The 15,102-nt window shown below is 43.8% G+C and overlaps 1 protein-coding gene across 1 annotated transcript in view; it reads left to right on the top strand.

Annotated features, from left to right (window-relative positions):
• SKA1 (spindle and kinetochore associated complex subunit 1) overlaps positions 1–15,102 on the top strand; it is a 652,565-nt gene that overhangs the window by 94,888 nt on the left and 542,575 nt on the right. Inside the window, exon 2 of the mRNA XM_044078227.1 lies at positions 2,837–2,942. Within this exon, the coding sequence (XP_043934162.1) occupies positions 2,858–2,942 (85 nt within the window). The 5' untranslated portion in view covers positions 2,837–2,857. The remainder of the gene's footprint in view (positions 1–2,836; positions 2,943–15,102) is intronic.

Here is a 15,102-nt window from a genome sequence, read left to right as displayed (position 1 = left end):
CATGAAGCATTTATTGTAAACAGGAATGCTGTCTCTCTTTAAATTTTAATGATGCTTGATTGCTTCTTGTATAAATTATGGTAATATATGTAACTTTATGAACCTTGAAGGCTGTTTAGCTGAAGTGCTGGTTTATTTAAGTAAAGGTTTCATGAAGTGCCAAGTGGTGTTTGTTATTTTTTTTCTTTCTGTTTGTGTACTTTTTGGGAGTAAAAAAGGTGGAATTGTGAACAGTGAATATTTATCTTTAAGTAATGGGGATCACAGTGGAGCAACATTGTATTGTGTACCCCCACTAACACATTTGTTGCTCAGCGGAAAGCCCTTAGCTACAGTTAGATCAGATGCTGTACTGTCTTCCCAATATGTATATGGCACCTTCTACATTTGGGAGGTCGCACACTAAGTATTAGTTTCTGAGTTACATTTAGGAATAGGTGACACTATTTGCTTTGCGTTTCCCAGATGGGTGTTCGGCTTCACTCTGCATCATATAAGGAATTGGCTGTACACACTGTAGGCTATGTGAACCAACATAGCACTCTGGAGTGGACAGTGAGGTTCAAAAAGTTTCTGTACTGCATTATATCTGCTCACTACCTATCCCTGTGCACTAGTGCTTATTTGCATCTTGTCCGAGTTTCATCAACTCCATAGCTACTGTCAGATCACTATAGAATCCTAACACTTTTTGGGTCTGTCTTAAGTTGTGTTGATTTCATTATAGACTATTTGTGCACACTGGCACATTAACAGTAATTGCTGTTGCAGGTAACATGATTTTATGTGACTGACCTATGTGTGCGATAAAGAGAGAGAGAGAGCTGTGTTTGTACCAGTGACTCTGGTATATAGGGAACGAGCAATTACATAGTTAGGAATGCACACTTGCTCCTCTATAGGGAGACATTGGACTCCTCTTTTGGTGTAGATCGGTGACTGTTATTTAATGTAGTTTCAGTGGACAGCTTTAATAGATATTCTAGTCATCTGAGTTGTGCTAACTCACTTATCCATATTATGTAATCCTTTAGTTGTGTATTACGCAGTGAATGTCTTTCTTGATAGACAGGAGCAGCCAGTTTTCTGTTATGAACTGTCCTTTTCAGGGCATTGGCTATATGCAGTGTAGACTTGTTAATACATACCAGGCATGTACTCCATCAGGCAACACTGGGAAAACAGGGTAGAGGTTTCTCAAGTGGATATGGATACCTCTGTCACCTTGCAGAAAAGGTAGCATGATTGTAACATCCTTGAGTAGGTAATGGAGTCCAATCTAGGAAGAGATTCAGGAAAACATGAGACCCTGTATAAGACATTTCTTGAGGAGTGAAAATAGCTAGAAAATGTGTAGGCTGTGTGAGCGAAAAAGGTCCACATCTACAAATTCCATATTTCTTTGCCAAAAACCTTAGAAAATTGCCTTTTGAAGTTCAGGATGGATACTGGAGAGCAGTGTTCGTAATGAAAATGTTAGTGTCAGGACTGTCAATGAATTATCTTCGTTTGCTTGCATATTACCAGGATGTCGCTGTATAGGGGTTTGAAGTGTAATTACATGCTTATCTAAATAACATAAGACTGACATTTGACATAAACTAATAAATTATGCATGCATAGAAGGCAGACATTGCAATATGAGTGAAAAGTAATCATGAAATACAAAAATGTTTTCAGAAGTGTCTGCATGTGGTGTGTTAGTAAGAGCAAGACAGCAAAGCCTATTTTTGGTAGTCTTCTAAATGTTTAGGTGTGCTACAAACAGTACCAGTGTAAATGACTTTAATACTGTTACTTCTGTAACTTGTCTTTTTGTCTCTGTCGTCATTCAGCAAGTACTCATGATTGGCATTATGGGCAGTTGTAAGTTTTCAAGTGTGAAAGCTATATCTGTATAAACACAAATGTCAATCTCCCCCAGGTGTTTGTGATTTCTGTTCTGCCATCCCAAGGGGAGAGTGGAATGAAATTAAGTAAGGGTGGGTATGTGGCTGTATGGGTGGGTGTGTATTTGTCTTATAATCAGCCCCTTCCTGGCCATTTGGCTTGTTCTTTCCTCATTACCAGGTTGAGGGTCAACTGGGAGGGGTGATCACTGAGGCAGCCATCGGGGATGGTGAACTTTTTCTGGTTTTGTCCTGACAAGTACACTTTCCTCAACGCAAGGAAAGGTGATGTGCATTAGGCCATTCACGAGGGATGTTTCCCCCTCAGTTCTGCAAGGAATGCTTCATTTTAGCCAGCCTTGAAGCATGGGAAGTGGTTCTTCAGTCTCCACCTAGGATATTGCACTTACTTTGTGTGCTCCTTGGTGCACCTACACCTCACCATACCCTGGGAGAGGTGTTTGGGTCACAACCCTCCACTTTTCTGTGTTCTTCCATGGCCCCTTCAGCATCGGGGCTTCTAATACAACCCTGGCCACAAAGTCAGGTCAGGCCAATGCTTATCTTAATGTTAATATGAGACCACACACTGTCCTAAAAGGACTTATTAGCTATCAAACAACCTTATTAACTGAACCCTATTCATCTTGGTAAAGGAGAGAAATGAGTGTTGAAAAAGATGTGGCTTGTAAAGTGAATGCTTTTGATGCAGCCTTTTTGGATTGGTTAGACTATGGGAGGTTACATATTTGTGAATATGTCTCTAGTATGAACTCGTGTGTGTGTGTGTGTGTGTGTGTGTATATGTATATATATATATATATATATGTATATATATGTATATATATTTATATATATATATATATATATATATATATATAATACACACACACACACACAATAGGTTGAACTTGTGCTAATTCAGATGCACCTTTTCTCTGTTTCAGAACAAAGACAGACAAAACAGTATGGCTACCAGCATTGAATCATTGCATTTACATGTTAACAACAAAATAGCCACCATTAAGAAGTCTCTTCAGCTAAGAAATATAGGTAAGACCATGTGCATGCTGTAAAGTAAAACAAAATAAATAAAATAGAAATTGTCTTTTAACTGATATTTGATTAACATTTTCTTGTAATTTTAATTACAAATATAAAGAACAGTGAACAGTATGCTAAGAGTGTTTTGGAGGTGAAAAGAGTGTCGGATAGAGTGATGTTTATGAAACTAGAAATTGATGGTTTAATAATGAATGTTGTTAGTGCATATGCTCCACAAGTTGGGTGTGCGATGGATGAGAGATAAAAAATTTTGGAGTGAGTTGGATGAAGTGGTGATGACTGTACCCAAGGGTGAGAGACTGGTGATTGGAGCAGATTTCAATGTGCATATTGGTGAAGGGAACAGAGGGGATGAGGAAGTGATGGGTAGGTATGGTGTTAAGCAAAGGAATGCAGAGGGTCAGATGGTGGTGGATTTTGCGAAAAGGATGGACACGGCTGTGATGAATACGTATTTTAACAAGAGGGAGGAGCATAGGGTGACATACAAGAGTGGAGGAAGATGCACACAGGTGGATTATATCTTATGTAGATGGGCCAGTCTGAAGGAGATTGGAGACTTTAAAGTGGTGGCAGGGGAAAGTGTAGTTAGGTAGCATAACATGGTGGTTTGTAGGATGACATTGGTGATCAGGAAGAGGAGGATGAGTGTGAGGGCAGCACCAAGGATCAAATGGTGGAAGTTGAAAAAGGGTAATTGTGAGATGATGTTCAGGGAAGAGTTAAGACAGGAACTGGGTGGCAGTGAAGAGTTACCGAATAGCTGGGTAACTACAGCAGAGCTAGTAAGAGAGATGGCTAGAAAGGTGCTTGGTGTGACATCTGGAAAGAGGAAGGAGGACAAGGAGACCTGGTGGTAGAATGAAGAAGTACAGGAGAGTATACAGAGAAAGAGGTTGGCGAAGAAGAAGTGGGATTGTCAAAGAGATGAAGAAAGTAGACAAGAGTATAAGGAAATGAGGTGCATGGCAAAGAGAGAGGTGGCGAAGGCTAAGGATAAGGCGTATGAGGGAGTTGAATAAAAGGTTGGACACTAAGGAGGGAGAAAAGGACCTGTACCGATTGGCTAGACAGAGGGACTGAGCTAATAAAAATGTGCAGCAGGTAAAGGAGATAAAGGATAATGAGGGGAAATGTACTCACAAGCGAGGAGAGTGTGTTGAGCAGATGCAAAGAGTACTTTGAGCGGCTGATGAATGAAAAGAATGAGAGGGAGAGAAGGTTGGATGATGTGGGGATAGTGAATCAGGAAGTGCAGTGGATTAGCAAGGAGGAAGTAAGGATAACTATGAACAGGATGAAGAACGGAAAGGCTGTTGGTCCAGATGACATACCTGTGGAAGCATGGAGGTGTTTAGGTGAAATGGCAGTGGAGTTTTTAACTAGATTGTTTAATGAAATCTTGGAAAGTGAGAGGATGCCTGAGGAATGGAGAAAGTGTTTTGGTACCTTTTTTTAAGAATAAGGGAGATGTGCAGAGCTTTAGTAACTACAGAGGGATTAAACTGATCAGTCACAGCATGAAGTTATGGGAAAGAGTAGAGGAAGATAGGTTAAGAAGGGAGGTGATGATTAGTGATAATCAGTATGGTTTCATGCCAGGAAAGAGTACTACAGATGCGATGTTTGCTCTGAGAGTGTTGATGGAGAAGTACAGAGAAGGTCAGGAGTTGCATTGTGTCTTTGTGGATTTAGAGAAAGCATATGACAGGGTGCCTAGAGAGGAGTTGTGGTATTGCATGAGGAAGTCGGGAGTGTCAGAGAAGTATGTAAGAGTGGTACAGGATATGTACGAGGGTAGTGTGACAGCGGTGAGGTCTGCGGTGGGAGTGACTGATGCGTTTAAGGCGGAGGTGGGATTACATCAAGGATCAGCTCTGAGCCCTTTCTTATTTGCAATGGTGATGGACAGGTTGACAGACGAGATCAGACAGGGGTCCCCGTGGACTATGATGTTTGCAGATGACATTGTGATCTGTAGTGAGGGTAGGGACCAGGTTGAGGAGACCCTGGAGAGGTGGTGATATGCTTTAGAGAGAAGAGGAATGAAGGTCAGCAGGACTAAGAAAGAATATATGTGTGTGAATGAAAGAGAGGATAGAGGAATGGTGAGGATGCAGGGAGTAGAGGTGGCGAAGGTGGATGAGTTTAAGTACTTGGGATCAACAGTTCAGAGTAATGGTGAGTGTGGAAGAGTGGTGAAGAAGAGAGTACAGGCAGGATGGAGTGGGTGGAGAAGAGTGTCAGGAGTGATTTGTGACAGACATGTACCAGTAAGAGTGAAAGGGAAGGTCTACAAGAGGGTAGTGAGACCAGCTATGTTATATGGGTTGGAGTCTGGCATTGACAAAAAGGCAGGAGTCAGAGCTTGACGTGGCAGAGTTGAAGATGTTAAGATTTGCACTGGGTGTGACAAGGATCGACAGGATTAGGAATAAGTATATTAGAGGGTCAGCCCAGGTTGGAAGGTTTGGAGACAAAGCCAGAGAGGCAAGATTATGTTGGTTTGGACATGTGCTGAGGAGGGATGCAGAGTATATTGGGAAAAAGATGCTAAGGTAATAGGAAAAGAGGGAGGCCTAAGATAAGGTTTATGGATGTGGTGAGAGAGGACATGCAGGTGGTTGGTGTGACGGAGCAAGATGCAGAGGACAGGAAGAAATGGAAACAGTTGATCTGCTGTGGCGACCCCTAACGGGAGCAGCCAAAAGAAGAAGAAGATATAAAGAACAGTGAATCAATATTGACCCGCAGCTATTTTTCTTCTGTGGGTTTAAGTGACGTTTTAAATTTCCTTAACGGTGCAGTGTAAGAAAACCAAGTGATCTAATGGCCTTTTCATTCATCCTTCAACTGATGGGTTTGGATCCGAGACTCTGTTCCAACTAGGAAGCTCTTAATAGATCTTTGGATCCAACACACTCAAGCTCCTTGTTTTACCCATAATGCCTCAGCAACCTAACATACCTCCGATCTCGCTTGCCACCATTCAGCTTCAGAAGCGGATCACTTCACTCTTGAATTTTTGGAGTAGTAGCTAGCCTTTTTCATGAGTTAAATTTAAGATACTCTGTATTATATTTATTGATGTTCATTGTGTTTCACTGTTGCAGTCATGACTGTAGGGTTCTCCCCTGCCGGCAGGCAGTCCTCGGTCGGCCAGAATCCCAAAGTCTGGATCCGGCGTCGGCTGTTCAACCATGCTCCCTGACGTCAGAGCGTCAGGAGTAAAAAGCTGACAGCCGACGCCATCTTCTCCAGTCTTTCTTGCCGTGCGGTGATAGCAGTTCGCAAGTGCCGGTCAGCTGACTCCTGACGATTTTTTCTGATAAACTTCAGTCCGAAGACTTTCTTCTCCACTCAGAGCTAAGTACCCCGTTGGGGAAACTTTTTCTTGCTCCAGTCCGATGTCAGAAAAAGTTAATAATTGTATTTCATGTGGGAAGCAAATACTTCATAAGGATTTTCACTCTTACTGTATTCCTTGCTTAGGCCCTGACCACGACGTAGCTAGTTGTCGGTTTTGTGCTAGATTCAATCAACGTACAATTAAACGAAGGTACGATTTTGCTTTTCATTACTTCAGTAGACGCTTTAACTACAAAATGTCGTCAGATACGGTTCCGGCTACCGGAGTTCACAAACGTCGCAAGGATAAAGACAGGCCTCCGAGGTCCAAATCTGATGATAGCGCACAAGCGGAGCCAGCTTCAGGTTCGGCCGTCGTCAGTGAGGCGCTTTTGCAGCCCCTGTCGTCGGCCATTTCAGAACCGATGGCCGAAACGGACTCTCATGAGGAGCCAACCAGGCCTTTAAATATTTCTATTGCAGCACCTTCGGACAATGCTCCTTCGGATGGGTCCGGAGCTGCTGTGCAGGTACCGGCTTCCGAAGGGGTTTTCAGGCCTACTCAGCTTCTAATAAAGGCAAAGCCAAAGACAATGGCAAAGACTCCTTCTAAATCAAAGACTGCAACACAGGCCTCTTCTGAACCGGATCCCAAGTCACAGAAACAGTTACTCAAGATGGCGGAGGATTTACTTACTATGATTAGGGGTTCTCATCCCCCTCCAGATAAAAGGCCAAGGCAGAATGTTTATTATGATGCCTCTGATCAGGCTTCTGTTTCTTCAGTTTCTTCTTCTGACCAGGAATATTCTTTCCCTCCTTATGAGGATTCTGATACCGAGGAATCCATTCCTTCAGCTTCTCCCCCTGAGGATTTCTCTTTTGGGGAAACTTTGCATGAAATGAGGGAACATTTCCACTGGGAAGGACAGGAATATTCGGAATCTAAGAAAAGACTAAGGGATTTTCTTCTTCTCCCCCAACATAGACCCCTGGCTATTCCTCCTGTTTTGGATATTGTGGACGATGCTTTTTCGGAGGCTAACTTAACCCCTGACTCTTTTCCTCCTGCTCCTGTTAAGCCTGATAGATATTACAGGGTTCCTGATTCCCACCAGTTTTTATACAAGAACCCTTCTGCTGACCCCTGAAACCATTTCTCAGGGTCCTAAGGGAGTTAAGGCCGCTTCTGCCAAAAATCCCATTCCCACTGAAAAGGATTCTAGATCTTTAGAAAGATGGGGCAAAAAAGTGTACACTTCTGCTACTTTGTCCATTAGGGCTTTAAACTGTCAGTTTCATATGCTGAAATACCAGCAATTTCTCTTGTCTGTTTTAAAACAAAAGCTTACTTCCATTTCTGCCTGTGCAGATAAGGAATTACATGACTTATTGCATGCCACTGAACAAGTTGGGAAGCATGGTTTACACTGTAGATTTGATGCCTTGGAGGCTTCTTGTAGGGCTGCTGCCTCCGGCACAGTCATTAGAAGGCATGCATGGCTAAAGGAACAAAATTTGCCAGAACAAGTAAAAGCTAAATTATTGGATGCTCCTGTTCAGCATAATGTTTTGTTTGGATCAAAAGCTGAAGAGGTGATTAAAAAGATGGAGGATAAGGCGAAATCCATGCAAACAGTTAAAGATTTCTTACAAGTACAGCCACCAAGATTTAGCAGGAATTGGCCTTCTAAAAATTGGTCCTTTCCCACTTCAGGCAGGCCTCAGAGGGGTAGATATAGATGCTCCAGAGGAAGGCCTCAAACGCAAGCTTCTTATAGACCAAGACAGTGGACTGCTTCCACCCCTAGGGGAGGAGAGGACAGATCACAAACTCATAGGAAACAAACTCAATGACTCCCTCTGTTGGGCTGCAGGAACTTCTTGCCTGGAAGCCCCTCTCGGAGGAAAACTCTCTCTTTTTTATCAAAATTGGACTCATATAACCCAAGACAAGTGGGTTCTGGATGTGGTTTTAAGAGGTTACAAATTCCATTTTCATACCCTGCCAAGGCCAAGCGGATGGCCAGACCTTCCAAAACATCAATGGACAGAGGCCTTAAGCCAGGTGGAAGCTCTTTTGGCCATGAAAGCAATAGAACCGGTTCCACTTTCAGAGATGGGATGGGGTTTTTACTCAAGGCTCTTTCTAGTCCCCAGGAAGCAAAACTCATGGAGACCCATTCTGGATCTGTCAGTCTTGAACACCTTTCTAGAGATTCCAAAATTCAAGATGCTTACTCTACAGCAGCTACTTCCAATGCTGTCCAAAGATGCATGGATGGTAACTTTGGATTTAAAGGAGGCATATTTACACATTCCCATCAGGCAGGAATGCAGAAAATACCTCAGGTTCAAGGCCGGATCGAGGCACTTTCAATTCTCTGCACTGCCCTTTGGATTGTCTACTGCGCCCAGGGTCTTCACCAAATGCCTGGCTCCAGTAGTAGCTTACTGCAGACTCAAGGGAATTCAAATTTACCCTTATCTGGACGATTGTCTAATTCAGGCAGACAGCAAGGATGTCTTACTCCAGCATCTAGAATTTGTACAGAACCTCCTCAAGTTCCTGGGATTCTCTGTAAACATAAAGTCAAATTTGACACCCTCACAACAGATAACTTTTCTGGGTGCTCTTCTAAACACCACAACCCAGATGGCATTTCTGACATCCGAAAAACAATTACAGCTGGCTTCAACTTTCAAGACCTTGGCAACGTTAACTCGGCTATCTGCAAGGAGATTCCTGCAGGCTTTGGGTTACATGGCCTCCTGCATCCTTCTTGTACCATATGCAAGACTACACATGAGGAAAATACAGTGGTACCTAAAAAGTGTATGGTCTCAGCATTGATACAGTTTAGACATACTGATCTCCATCCTGCCTTGCCTTCAAAAGGAATTTCTTTGGTGGTCCAGGGCATGTACTCTAAACAAAGGGAACCCCTTCTGTCTGCCTCCTGCCACTCAGATTCTAACCACGGACGCCTCGGATTATGCTTGGGGAGCCCATTTTCAGGGAAACTGTCTGCAGGGCCTTTGGACAACGGATCAGAAGCACCTGCATATCAATTTAAAGGAAATGTTAGCCGTTCAGAAAGCTCTAATGGCCTTCAGGAATCTTCTACAACCAGGACAACTACTAATACGGACAGACAACACCACAGTTATGTGGTACATAAACAAGCAAGGGGGATCTCATTCCTACCCCCTTTGCAGACTAGCCATGGATCTATGGAACACAGCTCTAGCTTGCAATCTGGACCTTCAAGCTCAATTTCTACCAGGGAAGCAAAACTTCCTGGCAGACAGTCTGAGCAGAACCTTTCGGATCCACACGAGTGGATGTTGGACACCAAAATATTCAGGATGATAACAGCAGTCTGGGGATGTCCTCACATAGACCTCTTTGCATCCCATCTCAATCATCAACTACAGAATTTTTGCACCAGGACTTTCCACAAAGAAGCTTGGAAAGTGGATGCCCTATCATTCAGTTGGAGGAACCTCTCGGGATATGCTTTTCCGCCTCTTCCTCTTCTTCCACGGGTATTATTAAAGATAAAACAGGACAAGCCCAAGATGATAATCTTGCTGGCCCCAAATTGGCCTCGACAGTTTTGGTATCCAACTCTGAGACCTATGTCTGGAGCCCCCTTGGATTTTACCTCAGTCTCTGAACCTTCTGTCCCAACATCAGGCTCAGGTTCTACACTCTCATGTCAGAACTCTCAGCCTGGCGGCCTGGTTAATCCAGGGCCTTTGATTTCTTCTTTCCTACCCAGGCAGGTTATGGATGTCATTTTAGAAGCCAGACGTCATAGCACTAGAAAATCTTATGCAGGAAAATGGAAAAGATTTTGTTCCTGGATGCAGGCTCAGGATTCTGATCCTCTTCTTCCGAACATTCCTTTAATTTTACTTTACTTGACAGATCTCTTACATAAGGGTCTCTCTTTCTCTTCCATTAAGATACATGCCTCTGCTATTTCTGCTCATTATAATACAGACCCTCCAATCTTTTCCCACCAGCTCATGAGACAGTTTCTCAGAGGAGCTAAGAACTTGAGACCTCCTAGATCTCCTCCCATTCCTGCTTGGGATCTCAACTATGTTTTGGAAAAACTAACCTTGCCTTCTTTTGAGCCTGCCGCCTCTTCTGACATCAAGTTTTTATCTTGGAAAACAGCTATCCTGTTAGCCCTAACCTCTGCCAGGAGAGTTTCAGAGTTACAAGCTCTTATGACTGTGGAACCTTATATTATTTTTCATCAAGACAGGGTGTCTTTGAGGACTAATCCTACCTTCATGCCTAAGGTGGTTTCCAAAGTGGCCTTAAATCAAACTATCCACTCGCCAACTTTTTTCCCTACTCCTCAAAATAAAGGGGAAAGGATCTTACATTCCTTGGATGTACACAGACAACTACGTTTTTACCTGGACAGAACCAAGGACATCAGAAAATCAGAACAATTGTTTGTTTCTTATGCTTCAAGTTCCCAAGGTAAAGCCATTTCAAAACAGACCATTTCTAAATGGATTGCTCATGGAATCAGATTTTGTTATTCACACCATGGAAAGCAAATCCCAGGCAGTATACGGACTCATTCCACCAGAGCTGCTGCCACTTCTGCGGCCTTCCTCAGGGGAGTTCCTACCAAAGACATTTTGGAAGCTGCAACTTGGAGTTCAGTGCATACTTTTTCTAAGCACTACAATGTACCTCTCTACTCTAAGTTTAGGGCAGGCTTTGCCTCTGCAGTCTTGCAAGGCCTTTTAGCCACCCCTTCTTTTTTATGACCACTTCCCTTTCTTTCAGCTTTGGGATTCTACCCTACAGTCATGACTGCAACAGTGAAACACAATGAACATAGTACAGTTGTGTACACCTACCATAAATGTAGATGTTTGTTAGAGTGTCCTCACTATTGCAGTCTGGGTTTCCCTCCCTCCTGTCCCCTCTTATTTTTACTTTTGTGTGGTTCCTTTTTTCACCATTCTTCTGAGGTGTATTTGCAAAGGATAATGGACCTTTCTCATTTTGGGACTCCTGACATCTGGGGCAAGAAAAACTGGAGAAGATGGCGTCAGCTGTCAGCTTTGTACTCCTGGCGCTCTGACGTCAGGGAGCATGGTTGAACAGCCGACGCCGGACCCAGACTTTGGGATTCTGGCCGACCGAGGACTGCCTGCCGGCAGGGGAGAACCATACAGTCATGACTGCAACAGTGAAGACACTCGAACATCTACATTTATGGTAGGTGTACACAACTGTACTTTTTTTCTCCTTCCTCCCTTACAAATTCTTTTTTAGGCAATTTCCAATACTTTTTTTAGGCACGGATTTAGCTGTACCTGTCTAAAGAACTGTTCTTGGTACTTATCCTGCCAGCTTATCGTTTACTCTTTAGAGTACTCCCCAGTACCATTGTTAGCAGCTCGCTCTTTCTTTTTCTTTTTCCTTTCATTAAAAAAAAAAACGTTTCCCTTTCTTAGTTGTTGTCAAATAGTAATGGCCAACAAGCCAGCAGGTTTTAAGAAGTGCATTACCTATGGGCATTAAATCCTCAGTTCTGATGCCCACAAGGAATGTGCTTATTGTTAAGGACCCATACACTTGGACACAGATTGTTCTATCTGTTCAGGATTTGGGTGCAGAGCTCTTAGGAACCGTAGGACTAAATTATCAGGGGTCTCCTTCCTTCTTCTACCTCTTCTGTGGCTGGAGCTCAAACACCTTCCAAAAAAATCAGACAAGGGGAAGCCAGAATCAGTGACTAAAGAAAAGGAGTCTCATAAGAGGTCACCAGAGTTATTCCTCCATGGGTTCTTCATCGGCTCTCTTCACCATTCGTGGAGGGATCGCCAAGTAGGCATTCCAGACTTCCATCTTCCACATCGCTTAGGTCTTCCAGAAGCTTATCCGAAGGTGATGTGGATAGGATAATTAGAAACATTCTCAGTTCCAGATTGGGGTGGGGGGGTACTCCTGACTCCAACTCTCTTGCTGGATCCACGACTTTGACCTTTGTCCGTTCCCCCTTGGTGTCTTCTCTGATTCAACCCTCTGTTTCTGAGTAGTCTGATATGAAACCCGTGGGGGTGCCCTCATCCGATCTGAAAACAGTCCGTTTTTTGACTCTGGTAACTTACCTGAGTCGCCTGTCGCTTCCTTTCTGAAGTGGAGGACTTTGGGGTACAAAGCATCAGCACTGGGTCCTGGGGGGTGGGAATTACTCAAGTTTTTGGAGCTATCTGTTCCCCTTGGATCTGACTCTGTATATTTGGGTGGAGTGTTGGTGGGGTCCTAGGAGTGGGTTCATATTATATGATCGAATGCTAGAAATGGTGAATGATCTATTATCGAACCCAAATGCACAAAACCACAAAATGTCGAAGGAACGGATCAGCAAATTTTTTCCCAGGGGAAAAAATTTGCTGATCCAAAAAAAAATGTATAGGCAACATAAAGTGGGGGACTTTGCCCCCCACACCCCTGATGTGGGGAGCTGTGCCCCCCACTTTAAATATACCATCTCCGAGACCACACCACAGTGTAGAAAACAGCAAAGTTCAGGGAACGGCCCAGCAAATTGTTTCCCTGGGAAAGAATTCACTGATCTGTTCCTTCAACATTATGTGGTTTCGTTCATTTGGGTTCGACAAATGAGCGTTCACCATTTCAAGTGTTACATCATGTAATAAAACCCCCCTAAAAACAAACCGTTTGGAATCTACAGGTTCCTTTGCCATCATAGTCTGTTTCCTCTAAGAGTTCTGCCTTTGAGGTCATGGAGAGGGCCTTTTTGTCTAGAGAAGGGATAATCCCTGCCCCCATCAGATCAGGCAACTTTGTCTCCTCTGGTTCTGTGCTCTGAGCCTTGTCCATCCCTTCCACTGGGACAGCCAGCCCTACCCAAGTCTCCAGTCAGTCCTTCAGGATATCTTCATATCTTCTGATACTTTCCTCTAGCATCTCATTGAGCAAGTCCCTCAGAAGAGAATGTGTAAGGCACCTAGATTTCCAGCTGGAATCTTTCACTGTGGACACCAGTCTCAATGAAGGGGAGGGGTCCTCAGATCTCTACCAGATGATGCCTCCTTTGGAGACGACCTAGAGCTCTGGAAACAAAAAGTTGGTAGGTCCTCCGATATTCTCTCCAGGAGACGTCTGTGTTACTGGAGGCCTGTCTACTTCTTAGGTGACTCCCCCTCGCAAATGATCTCATGGCTCTTGTTTCTCACCAGGCATGGAAGGAGCCAGGTACTGCAGAGCTGATCCCAAAAAGACCTGTCAAGATTCTATCCCCCCTTAACGACTGGGCACACTGAAGCAAAGGAGTCCTGGTTGATACCTTGGTTGTGGTGGCAACCACTAAGAAAGAAGTTGCAGAACATAGTTCTTCTGTCCATCCTCCTAACAGGGAATCCAGAGCTTTGGACAGATTTGGTAAGCTTGTGTATGCTTCAGTGATCTTTGCTGTCCTGTCACTGAATTACCTGGCACAGTTTATGAGATTACAAAGAGATATGACCAAAGAACTTTACAGATATCTTTCTGGGTTCATGTCTGCCAAGGACCAGAGTAGTATCCTTGCACCTGGCCACCCTTGGGTAGATTTCTAATGCATCCATGAGACTGATCTCCCATGCAGTGGAAGTTACCTCACTGGTGGCAGGTTCAGGCATAGCCATTTGGAGAACTGCCTATTTGTGAGTATGATATTGCGGAGCCCTTTTGTCTTCATTCATCAGTGCTTCCTTTGATGAATCTTCCTTATTTGGCCCCAAGGTGAAGGACATGCTCTCCAGATGTGGACAAGAGGGAAAGACCCTGTCTGCTGTGGACATATATTTTTCAACTCCTTAAAGACCTTTCTGAAGGAATCAATAGGGAGGTAGAAAAGTGTGGTTTCTTCAATGCCAGGATCGTTTCTCAAACTCATGAGGAGATAGTTCCTCCAGAGGTAGAGGGGGGAACTCAAATGGAAGATGCTGTCCTCTCAGCAGAGGTGGCCAGCAGAACCAGGGCTGTCAAGATTCCTTCCTGGATAAACCCTGCCAGTACTCCTGAAGGGAGGCCCAACTGCTTCCCTCTGGAAACAGTTGGAGGACACTTGTCTCTGCACTGGAGAGCCTGGCTAATTATAACAAAATATTCCTCAGTGCAGAGAATCCTATCCAGAGGTTATATTTTACCATTTTCCCCAACACCCCCCAAATGAAAAGAATTCCTGATGTTCCTCTCAGAGGGAAGCAGTGGCACTAGAAATAAAGCTGCTAAAATGTCATCCAAGAGGTCCCCCCCAAACCAGAGAGGATCCGTAACCTATTCAAGATTCTTCTTGGTGCCAAAAAAGACAGGAGACCTGAGACCAGTTCTTGATCTCTGCAACCTAAATCAGTCCATATAATATTCAAGATTTTAGGCGGTCATGGTTCAGTCCATTTTGCCACTACTGCAAAAGGATGATTTGATGTACTCTGTAGATCTTCAGGACACACACTATCACATAAAAATGAACAGACACTCCAGAAGATATCTGCGCTTCCAGTTGGGAGCCAGTCATTACCAGTTCAGAGCGCTACCCTTTGTTCTCACCACAACCCCCAGGGTGTTTACCAAATGCATGCAAGTAGTAGCAGCTAATTTGATGCTGCTGGGATTCAGAGTATTTCCATACCTAGATGACTGACTTGTAACTGCCCCAGCCAGACATCGAATCTTATAGGTAAGGGACACTCTTGCTCCAGTTGTACATCCATCTGGGCATCATGGTCAATTACAACACACCGCAGA

This window comes from Protopterus annectens, chromosome 1.part1, assembly GCF_019279795.1.
Source record: "Protopterus annectens isolate FY-2018-M chromosome 1.part1, PAN1.0, whole genome shotgun sequence".
Taxonomy (NCBI): domain Eukaryota; kingdom Metazoa; phylum Chordata; order Ceratodontiformes; family Protopteridae; genus Protopterus; species Protopterus annectens.
This window is presented reverse-complemented; position numbering and strand designations above follow the sequence as displayed.